General features: G+C 48.7%; 1 protein-coding gene across 1 annotated transcript in view; it reads left to right on the forward strand.

Moving 5' to 3' along the window:
- The first annotated feature begins 974 nt into the window (after nt 1-974).
- LACTBL1 (lactamase beta like 1) overlaps nt 975-18,117 on the forward strand; it is a 19,676-nt gene continuing 2,533 nt past the window's right edge. Inside the window, exons 1-5 of the mRNA XM_007459196.1 lie at nt 975-978; nt 9,001-9,136; nt 10,307-10,416; nt 12,461-12,618; nt 13,632-13,870. Coding sequence (XP_007459258.1) covers nt 9,088-9,136; nt 10,307-10,416; nt 12,461-12,618; nt 13,632-13,870 — 556 coding nt within the window. The 5' untranslated portion in view covers nt 975-978; nt 9,001-9,087. The remainder of the gene's footprint in view (nt 979-9,000; nt 9,137-10,306; nt 10,417-12,460; nt 12,619-13,631; nt 13,871-18,117) is intronic.

Genomic DNA, 18,117 nt, shown 5'->3' on the forward strand with positions numbered 1-18,117 from the left:
TTTGGAGCTCAGGGTTCCTCAGAGGTACCTGAGGAGCTGGTGTGGGGGATGGCAGGTCTGGGAGGCCTGTGGGTCGGGCGGAGGCTGTTTCCTGGCAGTTCCCATCATCTCTCCTACGCACACTGGGCTTGGCAGACACTCCTTCTGGAGAGAGCATACCTTTGCCCGCTAGCCTGGAGCATTTTGGGTCACGTGGCACCACACAGTCCCCCTGACAGATGTGCCCCACTCCCGGCTGCTCGGGGACCCCAGGAGCTAATCCCCATAGCGTAAGACACACGGAGGGATTAGCGCTGGGAAATCAGGCGCCACATCTGCCAGCCCCTGGGGAGCCTGGGTGAAGCCTGCGCCTCAGAACCCAGGATGTCATTCCTGTCCCCTGGAACACGGGGGCTCCCGGAGGCACTGGCCAACCATGGCTGGGTCTGAAATTGCTCCGTCCTTCCTGAGCCTTCCAGAAGAGGGTGAGTTGGGACCAAGCACCCACGGGTCTAACAGGGTTGTTTCTGAGGCTTGACGAAGGAGGAGGAACTGGAAGCAGAGGCAATGGCAGGGAGGGGGACCAATTGTCCCAGTTTCCCCTGGACTGAGGGGTTTGGGACTTTCAGTGCTGAAATCAGGACAGACTGGGCAGACCTGGACAGTTGGGGTTTTTTTGAGTTTGTTTCCCCTTGCCTTTGAGGTGGAGCTTCATGAATGGAGACATGATCCCTACCGTAGAAAACCTCATAGTCTGATGGGGAAACACTATGGGAAGATGCATTAGTGTCTGGGAAACAGCAAGGACTTCTGGGTGCAAATCCCCCATCCTTGTCTTCTTGCATTTCTCCAGCCCCCTCCTCTCTTTTCCAGCCTCCAGGACCTCTCTTTGCCTTCACTCCACTGACTCAGTTTCCTGTTCACAGGGTCTCCTGGGCTATAGAGCTGACTCCTCAAGGGGCTGGAATCTTCCACGCCATGGAGAGAAAGAAGACCCAGGTGAGGCATAGCCCCACAAAGGCTTGCTTCAAACATTGACCTAAATCATAAATCACCCCTCTATTATCTTCATTGTCATCACTAACGTTTCTAGAGTTTGTACCACAGGCCAGGAACCATTTCAAGTGTTTGCTGTGTATTAACTCATCAAATTCTCAAAACAAACCAGAAACAGATCCTCTTCTTTTTCCTGTCTCAAGGGCCCTGACTGGAGTGCCCCCAACTCATCCCCAACTACCTGTTCAATGAAGCTTTCCTCCCCCTCCCACCCCGAGGCTGAGCTCATGGGTACCTCAGAGCCCCCAGAGCCCTCTGGCGTGATCTGTTTACATCTCTCTCCCAGAGAAATTATTACGGCCACACTAGCTACCAGTCTGTGAGTAGCTAGTTTCAAAGGGCTTTGCATGCATTTTCTCATTTACCCTCATCTAAATTCTATGAGGTGTAGGAATGATGGTCATTCCCATTATACAGACAAGGAAACTGAGACTCAAAGAGGGGAAGTTATTGGTCCACAGCTAATAAGGGCAGAGCCAGAATCAAGTCCCAGGCCCCAGAGCCCTTGTGTCTGACCTCTTCACCATCCTGCCGGCTCCATGAGGGACAGATGTTAGCCAAAGGGCGTAGCACTGTGCCCAGCACACAGCCAGCTCCTGGAGATTGTATTCTGAATGAATGACTGGACAAGGAGTGCTGTTCCAGAGTGGCCAGTTGGGAGAAGAAAGGTGAAGGTTTCTGGGCTGCAGACCACCAGGGGAAGGAGCTGGGTGAACCGCGTTATGGGTGGGGTTTGGGAGAGCCTGGATCTCCCTGAGCAACCCCTCCGCCAGCGTTTTCCAGCTGGGAAGAGAGAGGGGAGAGATGCCAAGTGACATCTGCAAGTGTCAATGTGAGCAGCTAGTGAGCACCTTCGACATTAAATACTGACCCCACCTTTGTGTCTATTGGAATAAATTCTGAGACTGGAGACAGACATGAGATGAAGCTGGGCCCCAGAGGAGGGCTGCGCATTGGGGATGCAGAGAACCCAGTCACGTGTTGCGGGGAGGATGCATAGACAGGGCTAGAATCCCAGCTCCATCATCCACTGCCCATGACCTCATCAACTCATCGAATATCTGTGAATTGCATTCTGTTCCTGAAAATGAGAGGATGATGCTGTGCCATAGGTACTTGTTAAATGAGATCAGGCTGCCCTCGACCAGGGCACCTCACAGGGCTTGCCCCATTGGTTCTTTGCTCATGCTCAAAGAGGGGCACCTTCTGACTCCCCTCCCACACAAACCAACGGCAATGCCAGAGAGCCTCCCCATTCACTCCTGTGGCTGAGGCACAGACTTGTGTCTGGTGTCACTCCTCTGACACCCAGGTGGACACAACCTAATGCTCTCAGGATCTTTAATGGCTTCATTTAAAAAAACCAGAGGTACAGTTTATATGCATTAAAATTCACTCTTTTAGAGTGATTTGACAGATACACATGGCCCTGTAACCACCATCACAGTCAGGATAGAGAACAGTTTCATCACCTTCCCAAATTCCCTTCTGCCCTGTTGTAGTCTATACCATCCCTACTCCCAGGTGGCCATTGATTTGTTTTCTGTCCTTGCAGTTTTGCCTTGTCCAGAGTGTTATGAAAATGGAATTATATAGTCTGTAGCCTTTTTTTAAAAAAATGTTTTTAAATTTATTTGTTTATCTATTTGGCTGCACTGGGTCTTAATTCCGGCACACGGGACCTTCGTTGCTGCGGGCCAGATCTTCGTAGCGGCGTGCCAGATATTCGTTGCTGCATGTGGGATCTTTAGTTGAGGCATGTGGGATCTTTAGTTGTGGCATGTGGGATCTTCAGTTTCAGTATGAGAACTCCTAGTTGTGGCAAGTGGGATTCTAGTTCCCTGACCTGAGCCCCCTGCATTGGGAGTGCAGAGTCTTAGCCACTGGACCACCAGGGAAGTCCCTATAGTCTGTAGCCTTTTGAGTCTGGCTTCTTTCACTTAGCATAATGTATTTAAGATTCATCCACATGATTGCGTCTATCAATAGTTTGTTCCTTTACATTGCTGAGTAGTATTCCATTGTGTGGATGTACCATAGTTTGTCTATTCACTCACCAGTTGAGGGACTTTTCCTATCTTTAGAAATTATGAATAAAGAATGGCTTTAATGTGAACCCTAAATTCTAGAGCTGGAAGATACTTTTGAAGTCAAATGAGGTTTCCAGATGTAAAAGTAAACTCTTTGTAAATAACCCAGCCCTCTCCAACAGTTAAAGAAGTGGAGGTTCAGAGAGGGGAAGGGACTTGTCCAGAGTTATAACTGACTCAGGAGGTAGGGCTGAGATTTGAACCCAAGTCTTTCAACTTGCAGGACAACATAAAGTGCAAAACATACTTCCTGAGAACCTGCCAGAGCCAAGTGGAGTGCCAGGTGTTGGAGGCATCAAAGCCAAGGTCTCGGTGCTGGAGACACTCACCACATTATCAGTAATCAAGAAAATGCAAACTAAAAGTAGCAATGAGAATCACAGGTGGTGAAAGTATAAATTGGAACAACTTTGGAGAGCAACTGGATAGTATCTGGTTAAGCTGAAGATGGCTATATCTTACCACCCAGATATTTCACGCTCAACTCAAATGTATAAAATACTCACGTCTTTAAGGCAGCCTGGCCCCAGAGTCCATGCTCTAACTATTACACTATGAAGTATAGTCATACAGCAGCATACTCTATAGAAGTTAAAATGGATAATCCAGAACTACATGTATCAAAGTGGAAAAAAGGTAAGTTGAAGGAGGATAATACAGTAGGATATCATTTATATAAGTTTTTTATATATATAAGTTTTAAAATCTGAAAAACAATACTATTTGCTGCTTATGGATCCATAAACACATAGTAAAGGAATAAAAACATGCATGATAACGATAAACACCAAGATCAGAATGGGTGTCACATGTGGGGAGAGGGGAAGAAGATTGAGATCTGCAAAGGGGACAGAGGGCTTCAACTCTACCTAGAATGTTTTATTTTCATGTGTTCATTCATTTAACAAATATTTATTAGGGACTGCTATGTTCCAGGGACTGTTCTAGTCACTGGGAATACTACAGTGAACGAAACAAAAAAAGTCCCTGTTTTCTAATGGGATGGGATGAATAGACAACAGACTAAATAAGTAACATAGTATTTTTTATTTTTTTAATTTTTTATTATTAAAAAGAATTATTTATCTGGCTGCACCAGGTCTTTAGATGTGACACGCAGGATTTTCTTTTTTTTCTTTTTTTGGTTGCAGCACGCAGGATCTTTGGTTGCAGTACGTGGGATTTTTAGTTGCGGCATGCGGGATCTAGTTCCCTGACCAGGGATCGAACCCAGGCTCCCTGCATTGGGAGCACGGAGTCTTAATCATTGAACCACCAGTGAAGTCTCTAGTTTTTTTTTGCAGTATGCGGGCCTCTCACTGTTGTGGCCTCTCCCGTTGCGGAGCACAGGATCCGGACACGCAGGCTCAGCGGCCACGGCTCACGGGCCTAGCTGCTACGGACCAGGGCGCGAACCCGTGTCCCCTGCATCAGCAGGCGGACTCTCAACCACTGCGCCACCAGGGAAACCCCCCTAGTATTTTTTAAATATGAGGAAAATATGGTATAATGTTAAGATTTAATCAAAGTTGGATGGTGGGTGCTCAAGTGTTCATTATATTCTCCATATATTCTTCTCTATGCTTGAATTATTTCATAAACTTAACAGGCCAGCAGGGCTTGGTGAATGGCTGGGGCTGGGGATTGAGGGGCAAGAAGGGGCCAGAGAAGACCCTGAAATTTCTAGCTTGTGTGACTTGGTGGAAGCAGGTGCCATAAAGTGATGTTGAAAATATCAGAGAAGGAGGAGGAGGGAAGATAAGCAAGTTTTGCCCGAGATGTTGGGTTTCAGAGGTGTGGGGACTTCCAGGTGGAAATATTTGGTAGGCAGTTGAAAATGGTAGTCTCAAGTTCAGGGGAGAGAGCTGGGCAGAAGCTGTAGGATCAGTAATCATTAGCACATGGCTGGCATCCTTGTGCATGAGGTCACCTGGGGAAATTACGTCTTTCAAGAAATGTGTCCGTGTCATTTAAATTGTCAAATGGATTGGCATAACGTTCACAATACTTTCCTGTAGGATCTGTAGTGGTGGCCCTCTTCCACTTCTGATTTGGTAATTTGTCACCTAGGGATTGTGTGTGTACTGAGGAAAGAGGAGGAGGGAAGCCAGGTACACTATGTTTGTAGGACAGAGGTGAAGGAGGAGCCCTTGGAAAGGGAGATGGGGAAAGAAGAGTGAATGCAAGATTTGGTTAATATCCACCTCCTCTGAAAAGTGTAATCCCCAATAGGGTAGGAAACATTTTTTTCCCTGTTTATCAGTGTATCTCTAATATCTGGCTCAGTGCCTAGCACATAGTAGGCATTCAATTATAGGTAATGCATTATATAGTGTTTACCATGTGCCCACCAGTGTTCTAAGTGATATATATATATATATATATATATATATATATTTATTTATTTATTTTTTGTGGTACGCGGGCCTCTCACTGCTGTGGCCTCTCCCATTGTGGAGCACAGCCTCCGGATGCACAGGCTCAGCAGCCATGGCTCACGGGCCCAGCTCAGCAGCCATGGCTCACGGACGCAGCCGCTCCGCGGCACGTGGGACCCTCCCGGACCGGGGCACGAACCCGTGTCCCCTGTAACGGCAGGCGGACTCTCAACCACTGCGCCACCAGGGAAGCCCTCAGTGTTTTATAAATATTAACTCATTTAATCCTTGCAACTGAATACAAGTAGGTACTATTATAAAAAAATCATTATTGTGATATAATTCACATACCATAACATTCACCAATTTTGTGTAGAATTCTGTGGTTTCTAGCATATTCACAATGTTGTATAACCAGCACCACAATCAATTTTAGAATATTTTCATTACCCCCCAAAAGGAAACTACCCGTTAGCAGTCACTCCCCATTCCCCTATACCTCCAGCCACTGGCAACCACTAATCTACTTTCTGTCTCTATGGATTTGCCTATTCTGGACATTTAATATAAATGGAGTCATATAACACGTGGCCTTTTGTGGCTGGATTTACCATGTTTTCAAGGTTCGTCCATGTTGTACGACTTCATTCCTTCTTATGGCCAAAGAATATTCCATTGGATATACCACATTTTGATCACCCATTCATCATTTGATAGACATTTGGTTTGTTTCCACTTTTTTGCTGTTATGATAATGTTGCTATGGACATTCAAGTACACATTTTTGTGTGAGCCTATGTCATCTCATTCACCAGGGTCAGTAGAGATAGCCTAGTGGTTAAGGATGCCAGATTCTGGAGCCACCCTGTATGGGTTCAAGGTCCAGTTCTGCCACATAATACTGTATGATTTTGGGTAAATGGCTTAGCATATGTGACACTCAGCTTCCTCACTTGTAAACTAGTGGTAATAATCATACTGCCTCATGGGATATTGTGAGAGTTAAATGATTTAATGTGCATAATGTACATTAAAGTCCTTAGAATATTGCCCCTCACATAGGTGCTTGCTATGTTTTTTGTCTCAAAACAACTTTGCAAGGTTATTACCTTTCCTACTTTACAAATGAAGAAACTGGGAGTTGCCGAAGGTTTTATGGGTCTTAGGGTGATGTACCCTGGATTTGAATGTGGGTTTTGCTTTGCAAGGGTATCTTCTGTGACTGAACATTTCAGAGGCCCGAGTTTGAGACCCAGCTCTCCAGCAGCTGGCTGATTCTCGCTCTTCGATGATTTGTACTACTCTCACCCACTCACTCAGCATATCCTCACCACGCCCTGAGCACAGGTCAGCCACTGAGCACAGCAGAGAGCTTGTGCAGAGTTGGGCTGGCCAGGAGAGCTAGGCCTTAAACACCAGCATGCTAGCTCCCCGAGGGCAGGAATTCTGATACTGGTACACTGCTGAGCCCCCAGGGCCTGGAACAGTGCCTCTCACCTAGTAGGTGCTCAATCTAGAGTTGTTGAAAGGATGAATAAATGAAACAGAGCCCTCAATCCTGGGACAAGGGTCCTGAATTTTGAATTCCTTCCCAGCTCTCTCATTCTGCAGGCCCTCTAGGAGGGACAGAGAAGGATTAGGGGAGACCAGGGAAGAGTCCTTTCACATCACAGTTTAGGTTACAGCAGCAATGAAGATAGTTCAAAAGAGGCATAAGACACATTAAGACATAAAGGTGGAGAGTCAGGCAGATTGGATCTGAATCCCAGCTTTGCCACTGCCTTGTTCTGTGACCTTGAGCAAGTCCCCTAACCTCTGTGAGCCTCATTTTATCACCTCTAAAATGAAAGTTCCCAAACCAACTTCATGAACAGACTATGAAATGTGGTAAGATAATACCAGTTATGTGAATAGCGCAGGGCCAGGCTTAAAGCTGGCACTCAAAATATGATGTTTATTATTTTTTAGACAAGTCCTTTCCTTCCTATAACTTCAGTTTGCCGACCCGGAAATGAGAAAGTTCAACAAATGACTGTGAAGGCTCTTCCAGAACTTCGGTTGAGCAGGCCACAGACAGAGATCAAATGTTAGCTCTGCAACTAGCTGTGTGACCCTGGGCAAGTCACTTAACTTCTCTGAGCCTCATCTGTAACATTAGGGCACTAAGGGCGCCTACCTCACAGGGTGCCATGATACACCTCTTAAAAGGCTTTTAGCACTGTGTCTGGGACACTAACTGGAGGTGGTACTGTGTTTCCAGGATTCTAAGTTGGCTGTGAGGGAGTACACCATTCTTCCTGGGGGCCAGGTTGCCACACACACTCTCTCTTTAGATTCCTTGCCACCTCCCCACGCGGCCTCTTCCTCCTCCCTCTCTTGGACTTTAGGCCTTGGTCTCATCGTCTTATGCTCCCTGCTTCCTGCCCTCGCCCACCTCCCAAGCCGCACTTGCTCAGCCCCCGCACCTGTCTGAGGAAAAGGCCCCATTTCTCTGAGCTCCACCCTTTCTTGAGCTTTCCAGGCAGGTCCCTTTTCACTGCAACCGTTTTTTTTTTTTTGCGGTACACGGGCCTCTCACTGTTGTGGCCTCTCCTGCTGTGGAGCACAGGCTCCGGACGCGCAGGCCCAGCGGCCATGGCTCACAGGCCCAGCCGCTCCGTGGCATGTGGGATCCTCCCGGACCGGGGCACGAACCCGCGTCCCCCGCATCGGCAGGCGGACTCTCAACCACTGCGCCACCAGGGAAGCCCACTGCAATGGTTTTTATACTCACTTGGAAGAGAAACATGGGGGCCATGGCCATGAGACCAGCCACAGCTGGGAGACACCAACCACACATTGGGACCCTTATGCAGGCCTGCTGCAAGAACACACCGTTGGTGGAGGCTTGGGAAAGCGGGTGTGTGGTGAGGCATGGGGTGAAGTGGGTCTCCTGGGAAGCCTTGTCCTGTGTTCTTAGGACCCACACATTCCCTCCACAACATGTACTGAGCAACCAGGATAAACCAGAGGCCATGGAGGGCAGAGAGTGAGGAAGTGGCCCCTCCCTTGGAGAACTCACACTCGGTGAGGTGGATCAGCTAACAGCTGTAGAACAACTGTATTAGAGAGAAAGCTGGATTTGCACCACAATGGAGGCTTGTGCCTAGTGCCCTGTTGGGGACTTGGGTGAGGAGAGTTGGGGAAGGCTTCATGGAGGAGGTGGCATTTCAGCTGGTCTTAGATGTTTCACTAAGTACATAGGAGAGAGAGGGCACACCCAGCAGAGGGAACAGGCTATGCAAAGGCACAGAGGTGCAGAGGTACATATGGGGCAGAGCTGTTGAAGGGGCAATACTGGGAAGGCCCTTGGTTTTACAGGTGTGAAACTTACCCTAAGCTGTGGGTTCTCCTGATGTCTGGGTGAACCTAAGGCATAGGACGGGCCAGGGCAGGGGTCCCTCTCTCCTCCCTCTTGCTGACCCCCTTGGGGGTGTGCCTTGTCCTTCCCCTTGCAGGCTGGCCGGCAGCTCAGCCTGCTGAAAGTGACAAAGAAGTGGCTCTTCCCGGTTTCCTGCAGCTTATTCTTTGTGCTCTCTGTGCTCATGACTGGCTGCTTCCTGTGGCAGTATTACCTCCCCAAGCTGAAGACCGGTGAGTGCAGGAACACCCTTGAGTCTCCCCCCATCCCCGGAGGTCCCCGTGGGCTTTGAGCCGCCGCTCCTGATCTGAGGCAGGAGGGAGGACCATTCTGACTCCAGCTCTCACTAACTGTGCATCTTCGGGCCAGTCATGTGATCCCTCTGCGCCTCGATGCCCTTCTGTAGTAACTGAGGATCTAATACCACTGGGGGTTCCTTAAGCCATCGACTCCAGGGGTAAAACTCAGGGTCCCCCCAAAAGTGCAAATAGTGTTTCTCTTGCTCTTCCTTGGGCCCCTAAGGTGGGATCTCCAGGCCCTACCTCCCTTTAAAGGCACTGCCCCAGCTATATATAAGACCCTGGGAGGAACATGTCCACGTGTCCATGGACAGCAGCTGCCATTTCTTGGTCTCTCCATCCTGGGCTGGTCAAGGCTCAGCAAATGAACCACCACTGCTGGTAACGCCAGACTCATGCCCTAGGGCCAGCTCTCCCAGTTGGCACAGCCTCATCACAAGATACCAGCCATGGGCAGCCAGGGGCAAAGGGCAGAGCATGCCCAGGAGGAGACAGCACAGTCCTACACTCACTACCTGCTACTTGGCCTTCGAGACACCAATCAGGCCACAGGCGCCTGTTGGTAGCCCTTCTCTCCTCGCATGACGAGCTTCCTCCCTCCATGTGGTCAGCAGACTTAGACAAGTTCCAGCTCTGTGGGGCAGGCTCAGCCACATCTCTACTGTCCCCCTTTCTCCAGTTCTGATTTTATATTTGGGTGGAGAAGTGGACTCAGGGCCCCACTTAGGCTTCAGGCTTAAACCACCAGGAACAACTCATTTCATCCCCAGAGCTGTGCATCCGGGCATTAGGGTTTGAGTCCCATCCTACTTTTGACCAGGTGTGTGGCTTTCTTGGAACAGCAGGGGAAAGGTGTGGACCTTGGCAGGGCAGGATTCAGGCTGTGAGACCATCACAACAGCCTCCAGACCTCCCTGCATCCTCTAAGGACAGTGTGGGGTGGTAAGGGTGTGAGAACCCCCCAAGAGTACAAGAACCACTCTTCTCTAAACCTTCCACTGCCTCCTGAGATCACCCAGAAGTGGGAGAAGACCCAGTGGGCAATGGCCCCTAGACTACTAACCTGATCTCTGTCCTCCGCTCACCATGTGATGTTCCCTCCAGGTTCCTTGGGACCAGAGGTGACTTCTGCCCCCGTGAGGATGTGTCCCCAGCACCCTGAGCCTGTGCCCCTGGCCCACCCCCTCCCCGTGTTGAAGGAGGCCCTGAAAAAGGTCAGTGATGACCCAGGAGAGAACTGGCTGTGTAGGCTAGGCCCGGTTGATGAAGGGGAGGGCATATCCTCTGCGCTGGTAGTGGCATTCATTCATTCATTCAACATATAATTCTTTTTTTTTTAATTAATTAATTTATTTGGCTGCACTGGGTCTTAGTTGTGGCACATGGGATCTTCGCTGTGGCATGCATGCAGGATCTTTAGTTGCAGCATGTGGGATCTAGCTCCCTGACCAGTGATCGAACCCAGGACCCATGCATTGGGAGTGCAGAGTCTTAGCCACTGGACCACCAGGCATGCCCCCTAACATATAATTCTTGAGCACTTACTCTGCACTACCCACCAGGGATATGGCAGGAGAAGATACTGTCCTGCTCTCAAGAAGCTACTAGTCTTGGGACAGTCAAGATAGTAAACATTTATAACACAGGGGTAAGAGTGAGGATAGAGAAAGTTTAGGGTACGTGGTGACACAAAGGAACTGGACTTGGGGTCAGGGAAGGCTTCTGGAGGAAGTGGTGTCTAAACTGAGAGGTGAACAAGGAGTAGATACCCAGAGGATATGTGTGTATATAATGAGGGAGCTTGGGGGTGTGAAAGATGTGATTTAGATAGAGGGAACAGCATGTGCAAAGGCCCAGAGGCAGCAGAGTCAGTATGAGGCATATACAGAGAGGAAATATAGTCTGGTGGGGCCATAAGTGGGGGTGGAGAAAGATGAGATGGGAGAGGATCACAGAGGCCATTGAAAGATGATTAAAGACCCCACAACACAACTTTTACCATTGCAGAATGGCTTAACACTAGAAGGGGCTTTCAGCCAGCTCTTGTCTGTGCCATTCTGCCATTCAAACCCTACCCACTTGGGTCACTCACCTTAGGAGACACACAGATCAGAAGTGTATGTGCAGCAGCCTGGTGGCGGTGGTGGGAGATGGTTTGAAACTTCATCCGAGGAACAGCTGAAGGGAAGGAGGGTGATGTGTCCACATAAGAGCAGGCGTGGGCCAGTGCAGAGAGACACAATCACTGCCTGCAAATACACAAAAAGCTCTTGTGAAGGAGAGAGAGCAGAAGTGTGCTATTTGGCTCCCAGGGGTCAGAGTAATTAAAAAAAATAAAGCAACAATAATAACCATAGCAGCCTCCTAGTGAGCACCTGGTACATGCCACGCACTGTGCTATCTTCTCTATGGTACCACCTCGTGAATCCCTAGCTAAAGAGGAGGAAACTGAGGCTCAGAGAGGCAAAGTTAGTGCAGGGGTGGAAACTACAGGTAGACTGAGCTCAATTCAGGGAATGTAAAATCTCTTGGCAAGGAGGTGCTGGAGTTAGCATAGGGTTCTAATCCTGATTCCACTAGCCATTAACCACTGGGGCAAGTCACTTCATATCTCAAATTTTCTCACCTGTAAAATGGGGAGAAATCAGCAACAACTTATGAGGATTAAGTGAGACAATGTATGAAAATCACTTTATACTGTGTCTGGCATGTTGTAAATGTCCAGTAAATGTTAGCTGTTAATCACCATCATTATACTACATAACTGAAAATAATGAGGTATTTTCAATAAATGTTCAAAGACAGTGTTAGGGGCCCTCTATAAATACTGAATTCTCCAACACTAGGGGGTCAAACTCAGCCTGTTGGAGGTTTTTTAGGGCATCAGACACAGGTTTGATTAGATCAGGGGTTTTAACCCCTCCCTCCTCTTACGTATTTCCAAGGAAATGTTTCTTTGAACAAAGGTCTTGTGAGGAAAACTTACATACAAAACAGTTTCCAGGGGATCTGCTCTGATTGCAGCTGGGTGGGGTTCCCACCCCATGGGACTCGGTCTGAGAACCCGAGGTCTGGAGGCTCACTGGGCTCCCTTCCAGCCACTAGGGGGAGAGAATGGAGGGGAGTCAGGCAGGGGGTACTGTGTACAAGGTGTGGTATGTGAATGGCATGGTGTACAGAACCACATGGGGCCTGTGGGTGGGGAGAGGGGCCTGTCTCTGCACCTGTACTCTGAGGCACCTGCTCTGCTCTTCCAAGGTGGACAGGATCCTGCGGCAGGCACTGTCTGCCCCAGGCCTGGCTGCTATGTCTGCAGTTGTCATCCACAACGACACTGTGCTCTGGACCGGGAACTTCGGGAGGAAGAATGGTTCAGACCCGGCTTCTGGGCCCCCCAATGAGTACACCATGTACCGGTCAGCTGGGGGACCACCAGGGTCTTGTGGAGGGGGCGAAGGGTGGTAGGACAAGGGGGACTTAGGAGGTAGGGGGACTCAAGAGAATCCTGACTGGGGGTCTTAGCTGCCAGGGCCCTTTATTAAGTCTTGGCAGTTTTATAGATGAGGAGACTGAGGTCCAGAGAGGACCAGTGAGTGCCTAACATCACACCACAGTGGTAACAAGTCAGGAAGGAATCCCTTCTGGAGAACCCTTATCCTAATGCCTCCCAAACTAGAAAAGGCTCCCTTATGTCCCACCCCACACCCCTTCCACGTGACACTAAAGAACTGTAACCAGTTCCTGGGCCCTCGACCTGGTTCTCTGCCAGCTGGCAGCGGTGGCCCAGATGGAAGCAACTTGGGACAATCTGCTGCACACCCAGAGTCTCCCCTCCTGGGTGCTGCCTGTAGGATCCTCAAATCTCACAGTGCCAAGTGAACACATTTGCTCCCTGAGATACTGTGAGGATTGCAGGGCTTCCATTCACACTGCACCTGCTATGTGCCAGCCACAGGGCAACAATTATATTTGTTATCACTTACTGAGCACTTACTACCTTCCAGGTGTGTTGCCAAGCACTTTGCAAGCACAATCTTGTTCGATGCTTCCTACAACCCATAAAATAGACAATGAAACTGAATCTCAGAAAGGTCTAGCACTTGCCCAAGGCAACTCAGCTGGTGAGAGGCAGAGATAGGATCCCAACCCAGGTCTGTCCCAGAGAGGGAAGTGCCTGGTGAAGGGCCTGGCATGGGGGAGGTGCTCGAGAGTGTCCATCTGGCCCAGCGCCACTGCCCCTGGTAAGTTGTCAAGCATCCCAAAGGCATTCTACAGAGGCTGGTGGATTTCTGTCTGAGATGCTGAATAAGGGTGGACTCAGTGCTTTCCTAATTATACTAGAGAGTTGGAGGCTGGGGGTGCAGGGTGGAGGTGGGTTGTGAAGCCAACAGGATGCCCTCTGCACCCTTGTGCCCCCCACATTGTCCAGGATCTCCAGCATCTCCAAGATCTTTCCCGTGCTGATGCTGTACCGCCTGTGGGAGGAGGGCATCGTGGCCTCTCTAGATGACCCTCTGGAGCGGTACGCCGGCACCTTCACCATTAACAACCCACTGGGCATGGCATCAGCGCCTGAACAAAAGGGCCTGATGGATGGTCTGGAGGAGGTGGGCCCAGCCCCAAGGCCTTCACCCGTCACCCTCCGAAGGATGGCCAGCCAGCTCTCAGGTGAGTGGCTCTGAACTTAACGTAGCTCAGCCCAAACCATTTCAGGTAGGGGAACCAAGGAGCAGGTTCTCATCCAGCCAGGCTGGGCCCACTCTCTGCTCTGCTTCCTGAACTGGCCATAGCTCCCTCTCATCCTTCCTGGGTGGTGGGCCAGGGGTAGAAAGATTGGGTGAGTTAAAAGCTGAGGTGGGGCTTCCCTGGTGGCGCAGTGGTTGAGAGTCTACCTGCCGATGCAGGGGACACGGGTTCGTGCCCCGGTCTGGGAAGATCCCACATGCCGCGGAGTGGCTGGGCCCGTGAGCCATGGCCGCTGAGCCTGCATGTCCAGAGCCTGTGCTCCGCAACGGGAGAGGCCACAACAGTGAGAGGCCCACGTACCACAAAAAAGAAAAAAAACAAAATGCTGAGGTAAAACCTGGGAATTTAGGTCAAGTGGACAAATGAGGATCTGTTGGAAGGTCAAAAGCAAGCTGACAGGTCAAGATCTGCTTATTAAATCAAGAACAAGTCAACAGGTGAATATTTGTTGACAATTCTACAAATTATATATTTTATATATAATTTGAATATAATATATATTCTACAATTATATGTTAATTTCCCTTAATATATGAACCATTACAAAGACCAAGAACCCAACAGAAAAATGGGTAAAGGATAGGAACAGAACAGACAGTTCATAGAAAAGGAATATAAATGGCTCTTAAGAATATTAAAAAATATTAAAAGATGCTCAACCCCATTCATAACAAAATAAATGCAAATTAAATCTCCTGAGAGACATTTTCCTCTTATCAGATTGGTAAAGGCCATAATGGTGGGTGTACTGAGTTGGTGAAGTTATGGTGAAATAGGCCCTCTTATACAGCAGTGGTGGAAATTTAAATTGGTGCAACTTGGGACTTCCCTGGCGGTCCAGTGGTTAAGACCCTGTGCTTCCACTGCAGCGGGCACAGGTTTGATCCCTGGTAGGGGAACTAGGATCCCACGTGCTACACTGCACGGCCAAAAAGAAGAAAAAAAATTGGTGCAACCTGTGTGGAGGGCAATTGGTAATACCTATCACAAAAATGTATGTATCCTTTGACTCAGAAATTACACTTTTAGGAAATTCTCTTACAGATGTATTCACACATGTGTGGTATGAGGAATGTACACAGTTATTCACTACAGCACTGTTTGTGATAGTGAAAAAAAAAGATTGAAACAACCTAAATATAAATAGGGGAGTAACTAAATAAACTATGACACAGTTATACAATCAGATACTACTGTAGCCCTAAAGAAATGGGTAATAACGTTCCTTGTGTACTGAGATGCACATACAACCCTAAGTGGGTAAAAAAGCTCATAGCAGCATATATTGTAGCTACCATATGAATAAATAATATATACACATATAATGTATATATGTATATGAATGTATATGTATAATCCATTTGTAATGTATCTGTTATATAACATATATATTTATATACACATAAATTATTTGTGTGTGTATATATACAGGTACATATATAAAGATGTGTATCACATATTTTTGGAAGGGAGAGGGATTGAATGACTGGGCTGCCTCCAGGGAGGGGAACTTGGTGGCTGGGAAGAAGAGTGGGAGAATTTTTCATTGTATTTTGGTGTCTTTGGACTTTTGAATCATGTAAATGAATTACTTATTAAAAACAAATTATATAATAATGATGATGTTAAAAAAAGATGGGCTAACAAGCCAAGATGAAATCTACATGGTGGAAGGGCAAGGGCAGGCTGGGATACTGGAAGACAAAGCCAGTGAACAGGAATTGGGCAGGAACGGGTGGGAGGGGGGCTGTGCTGCATGGTGACTGACCCAGCCATGGGGGAGAAGGCAGGCACCAGCTGCACCACCCCAAAATGCCTTCTATTGTTCATATTTGCAGTCACCAACCCATCAACTCTAGATGGTAGGACTCCATCGTAAATGCCTACTATTTCATCATTTTACAAAGTGCGTTCAGGCCTGAGGTCTCAGTCTATGGACATGGCTGGTTAGCACTCCCATTAGCAGATGGTGAACCTGAGGCTCTGCCAGATAATGGAACCTCCTGAAGTCGTCCAGGCAGGACAGGATCAGAGCCTTGGGGGAGGGCGGCCTAGTGGCTAAGGGCATGAGCACTGAAATTAATTCCAGCTGTGTGATCTTGGGGAAGTCACGTAACCTCTCTGAGCCTTGTTTTACTCCCCTGTAAAAGGACTGGTTCATGCTATTTTGCTGTATTAAATGTGCTAATGAATGTCAAGCACTTAGCAGAGTACCTGGCACACAGCAGGTACTTGTCAATGTAGCTCTGGTTATTACAGCCAAGGGTAGACCTAGGTTTATGGAGGCCTGATGTAGATATAATTTGGGGGTCCTCTTTAAAAATACAATATTATAAATTCAAACTTGGATACAGGCCTTGGAAGGGGTCATACAGGTGAGAGGCTCTGAGGCTTTTGCTCCATGAGCCTCCTATTAAATACACTCCTGTTTATAACCTGACCCCAGGGCCCCCTCTAAGGGTACACTGTGGATTCTTCTTCATCTGTACCCAAGGGACCCAGCACAGGAGTCTTGTGTTTGTGGTCAGTTTAAAAACACCCTACACAGGCTTCCCTGGTGGCACAGTGGTTAAGATTCCACTTGCCAGTGCAGGGGACACAGGTTTGAGCCCTGGTCCGGGAAGATCCCACATGCTGCAGAGCAACTAAGCCCACGAGTCACAACTACTGAGCCCATGAGTCACAACTACTGAGCCCACGTGCCACAACTACTGAGCCCGCGCGCCGAGAGCCCATGCTCTGCAACAAGAGGAAGCTACCGCCATGAGAAGCCCACAACCGCAACGAAGAGTAGCCCCCGCTCGCCACAACTAGAGAAAGCCTGCATGCAGCAACGAAGACCCAATGCAGCCAAAAATAAATAAAAATAAATTAATTAAGAAAAATGCAACCCCCCCCAAACAAACAAAAAAGCCCACCCTACGTGTCCCAAAGCCCACCAATTGAGCATACAGCTGCCTGAATGACCCTGTTATACGTTCCCAGTATTTTTTTAAAAAATAAATTTATTGGGCTTCCCTGGTGGCGCAGTGCTTGAGAGTCCGCCTGCCGATGCAGGAGACGCGGGTTCGTGCCCCGTTTCGGGAGGATCCCACATGCCGCGGAGCGGCCGGGCCCGTGAGCCATGGCCACTGAGCCTGCGCATCCGGAGCCTGTGCTCCGCAAATGGGAGAGGCCACAACAGTGAGAGGCCCGCATAACGCAAGAAAAAAAAAAAAAAAAAATTTATTTATTTATTTTTGGCTGTGTTGGGTCTTCGTTTCTGTGCGAGGGCTTTCTCTAGTTGCGGCGAGCGGGGGCCACTCTTCATCGTGGTGCGCGGGCCTCTCACTGTGGCGGCCTCTCTTGTTGCGGAGCACAGGCTCCAGACACGCAGGCTCAGTAGTTTTGGCTCAAGGGCTTAGTTGCTCTGCGGCATGTGGGATCTTCCCGGACCAGGGCTCGAACCCGTGTCCCCTGCATTGGCAGGCAGACTCTCAACCACTGCACCACCAGGGAAGTACCCCAGTATCTTTTATGATTGACCTTCACCCTAATCTAGAGCTTTCTCCCATTCTTGGAGCTTTTCATCCATTCTTAGTTAAGTTTTGTAACACCTCACAGGGAAACCACTGCAGGTGCTTCAGCCCACTTCAAGGTGAGCAAGCAGAGGCTCAGAGAGGTAAAGCATATGGTTTGGGCCACACAGCAAGAAGTGTTAGAGTCAGAATTTAAACCCAGGACTTGGGACTCCATCCCCCAGCTGCTCAGGCCAAGAGCCTGGAGTTAGTTATCCCTGATTTCTCTCCCACACCCTCCACATCCCCTCCAGTAGCAAATTCTGTTGGCTCCATTGTCAAAATATGTCCAGAATCCAACCACTCCTCACTCATCCAATCCACCAGCATTTAGACATGGATTTTTGCAAGTCTCCTTACAGGCTTCCTGGTGTCTGCCATTGCCCCCCAAAGTCTGTTTTCACATAGCAGCCAGAGCAACCCTGATATATGTCAGATCACATCACTCCTCTGCTCAAAGCCCTACAGTGGTCCCATCCCAATCAGAGAAAAGGCCAAGTCCTTGCAGTAGCCTATAGCACCCTACAGTATCTGGTGCCTGCACCCCAATATCTCTCACCTCCAAAGTCTCCCCTTTTCTCAGTCCTCGCCAGCCACACTGGCTCTTTCCTG

This window comes from Lipotes vexillifer, unplaced genomic scaffold, assembly GCF_000442215.2.
Source record: "Lipotes vexillifer unplaced genomic scaffold, Lipotes_vexillifer_v1.1 scaffold496, whole genome shotgun sequence".
NCBI classification, from domain to species: domain Eukaryota; kingdom Metazoa; phylum Chordata; class Mammalia; order Artiodactyla; family Lipotidae; genus Lipotes; species Lipotes vexillifer.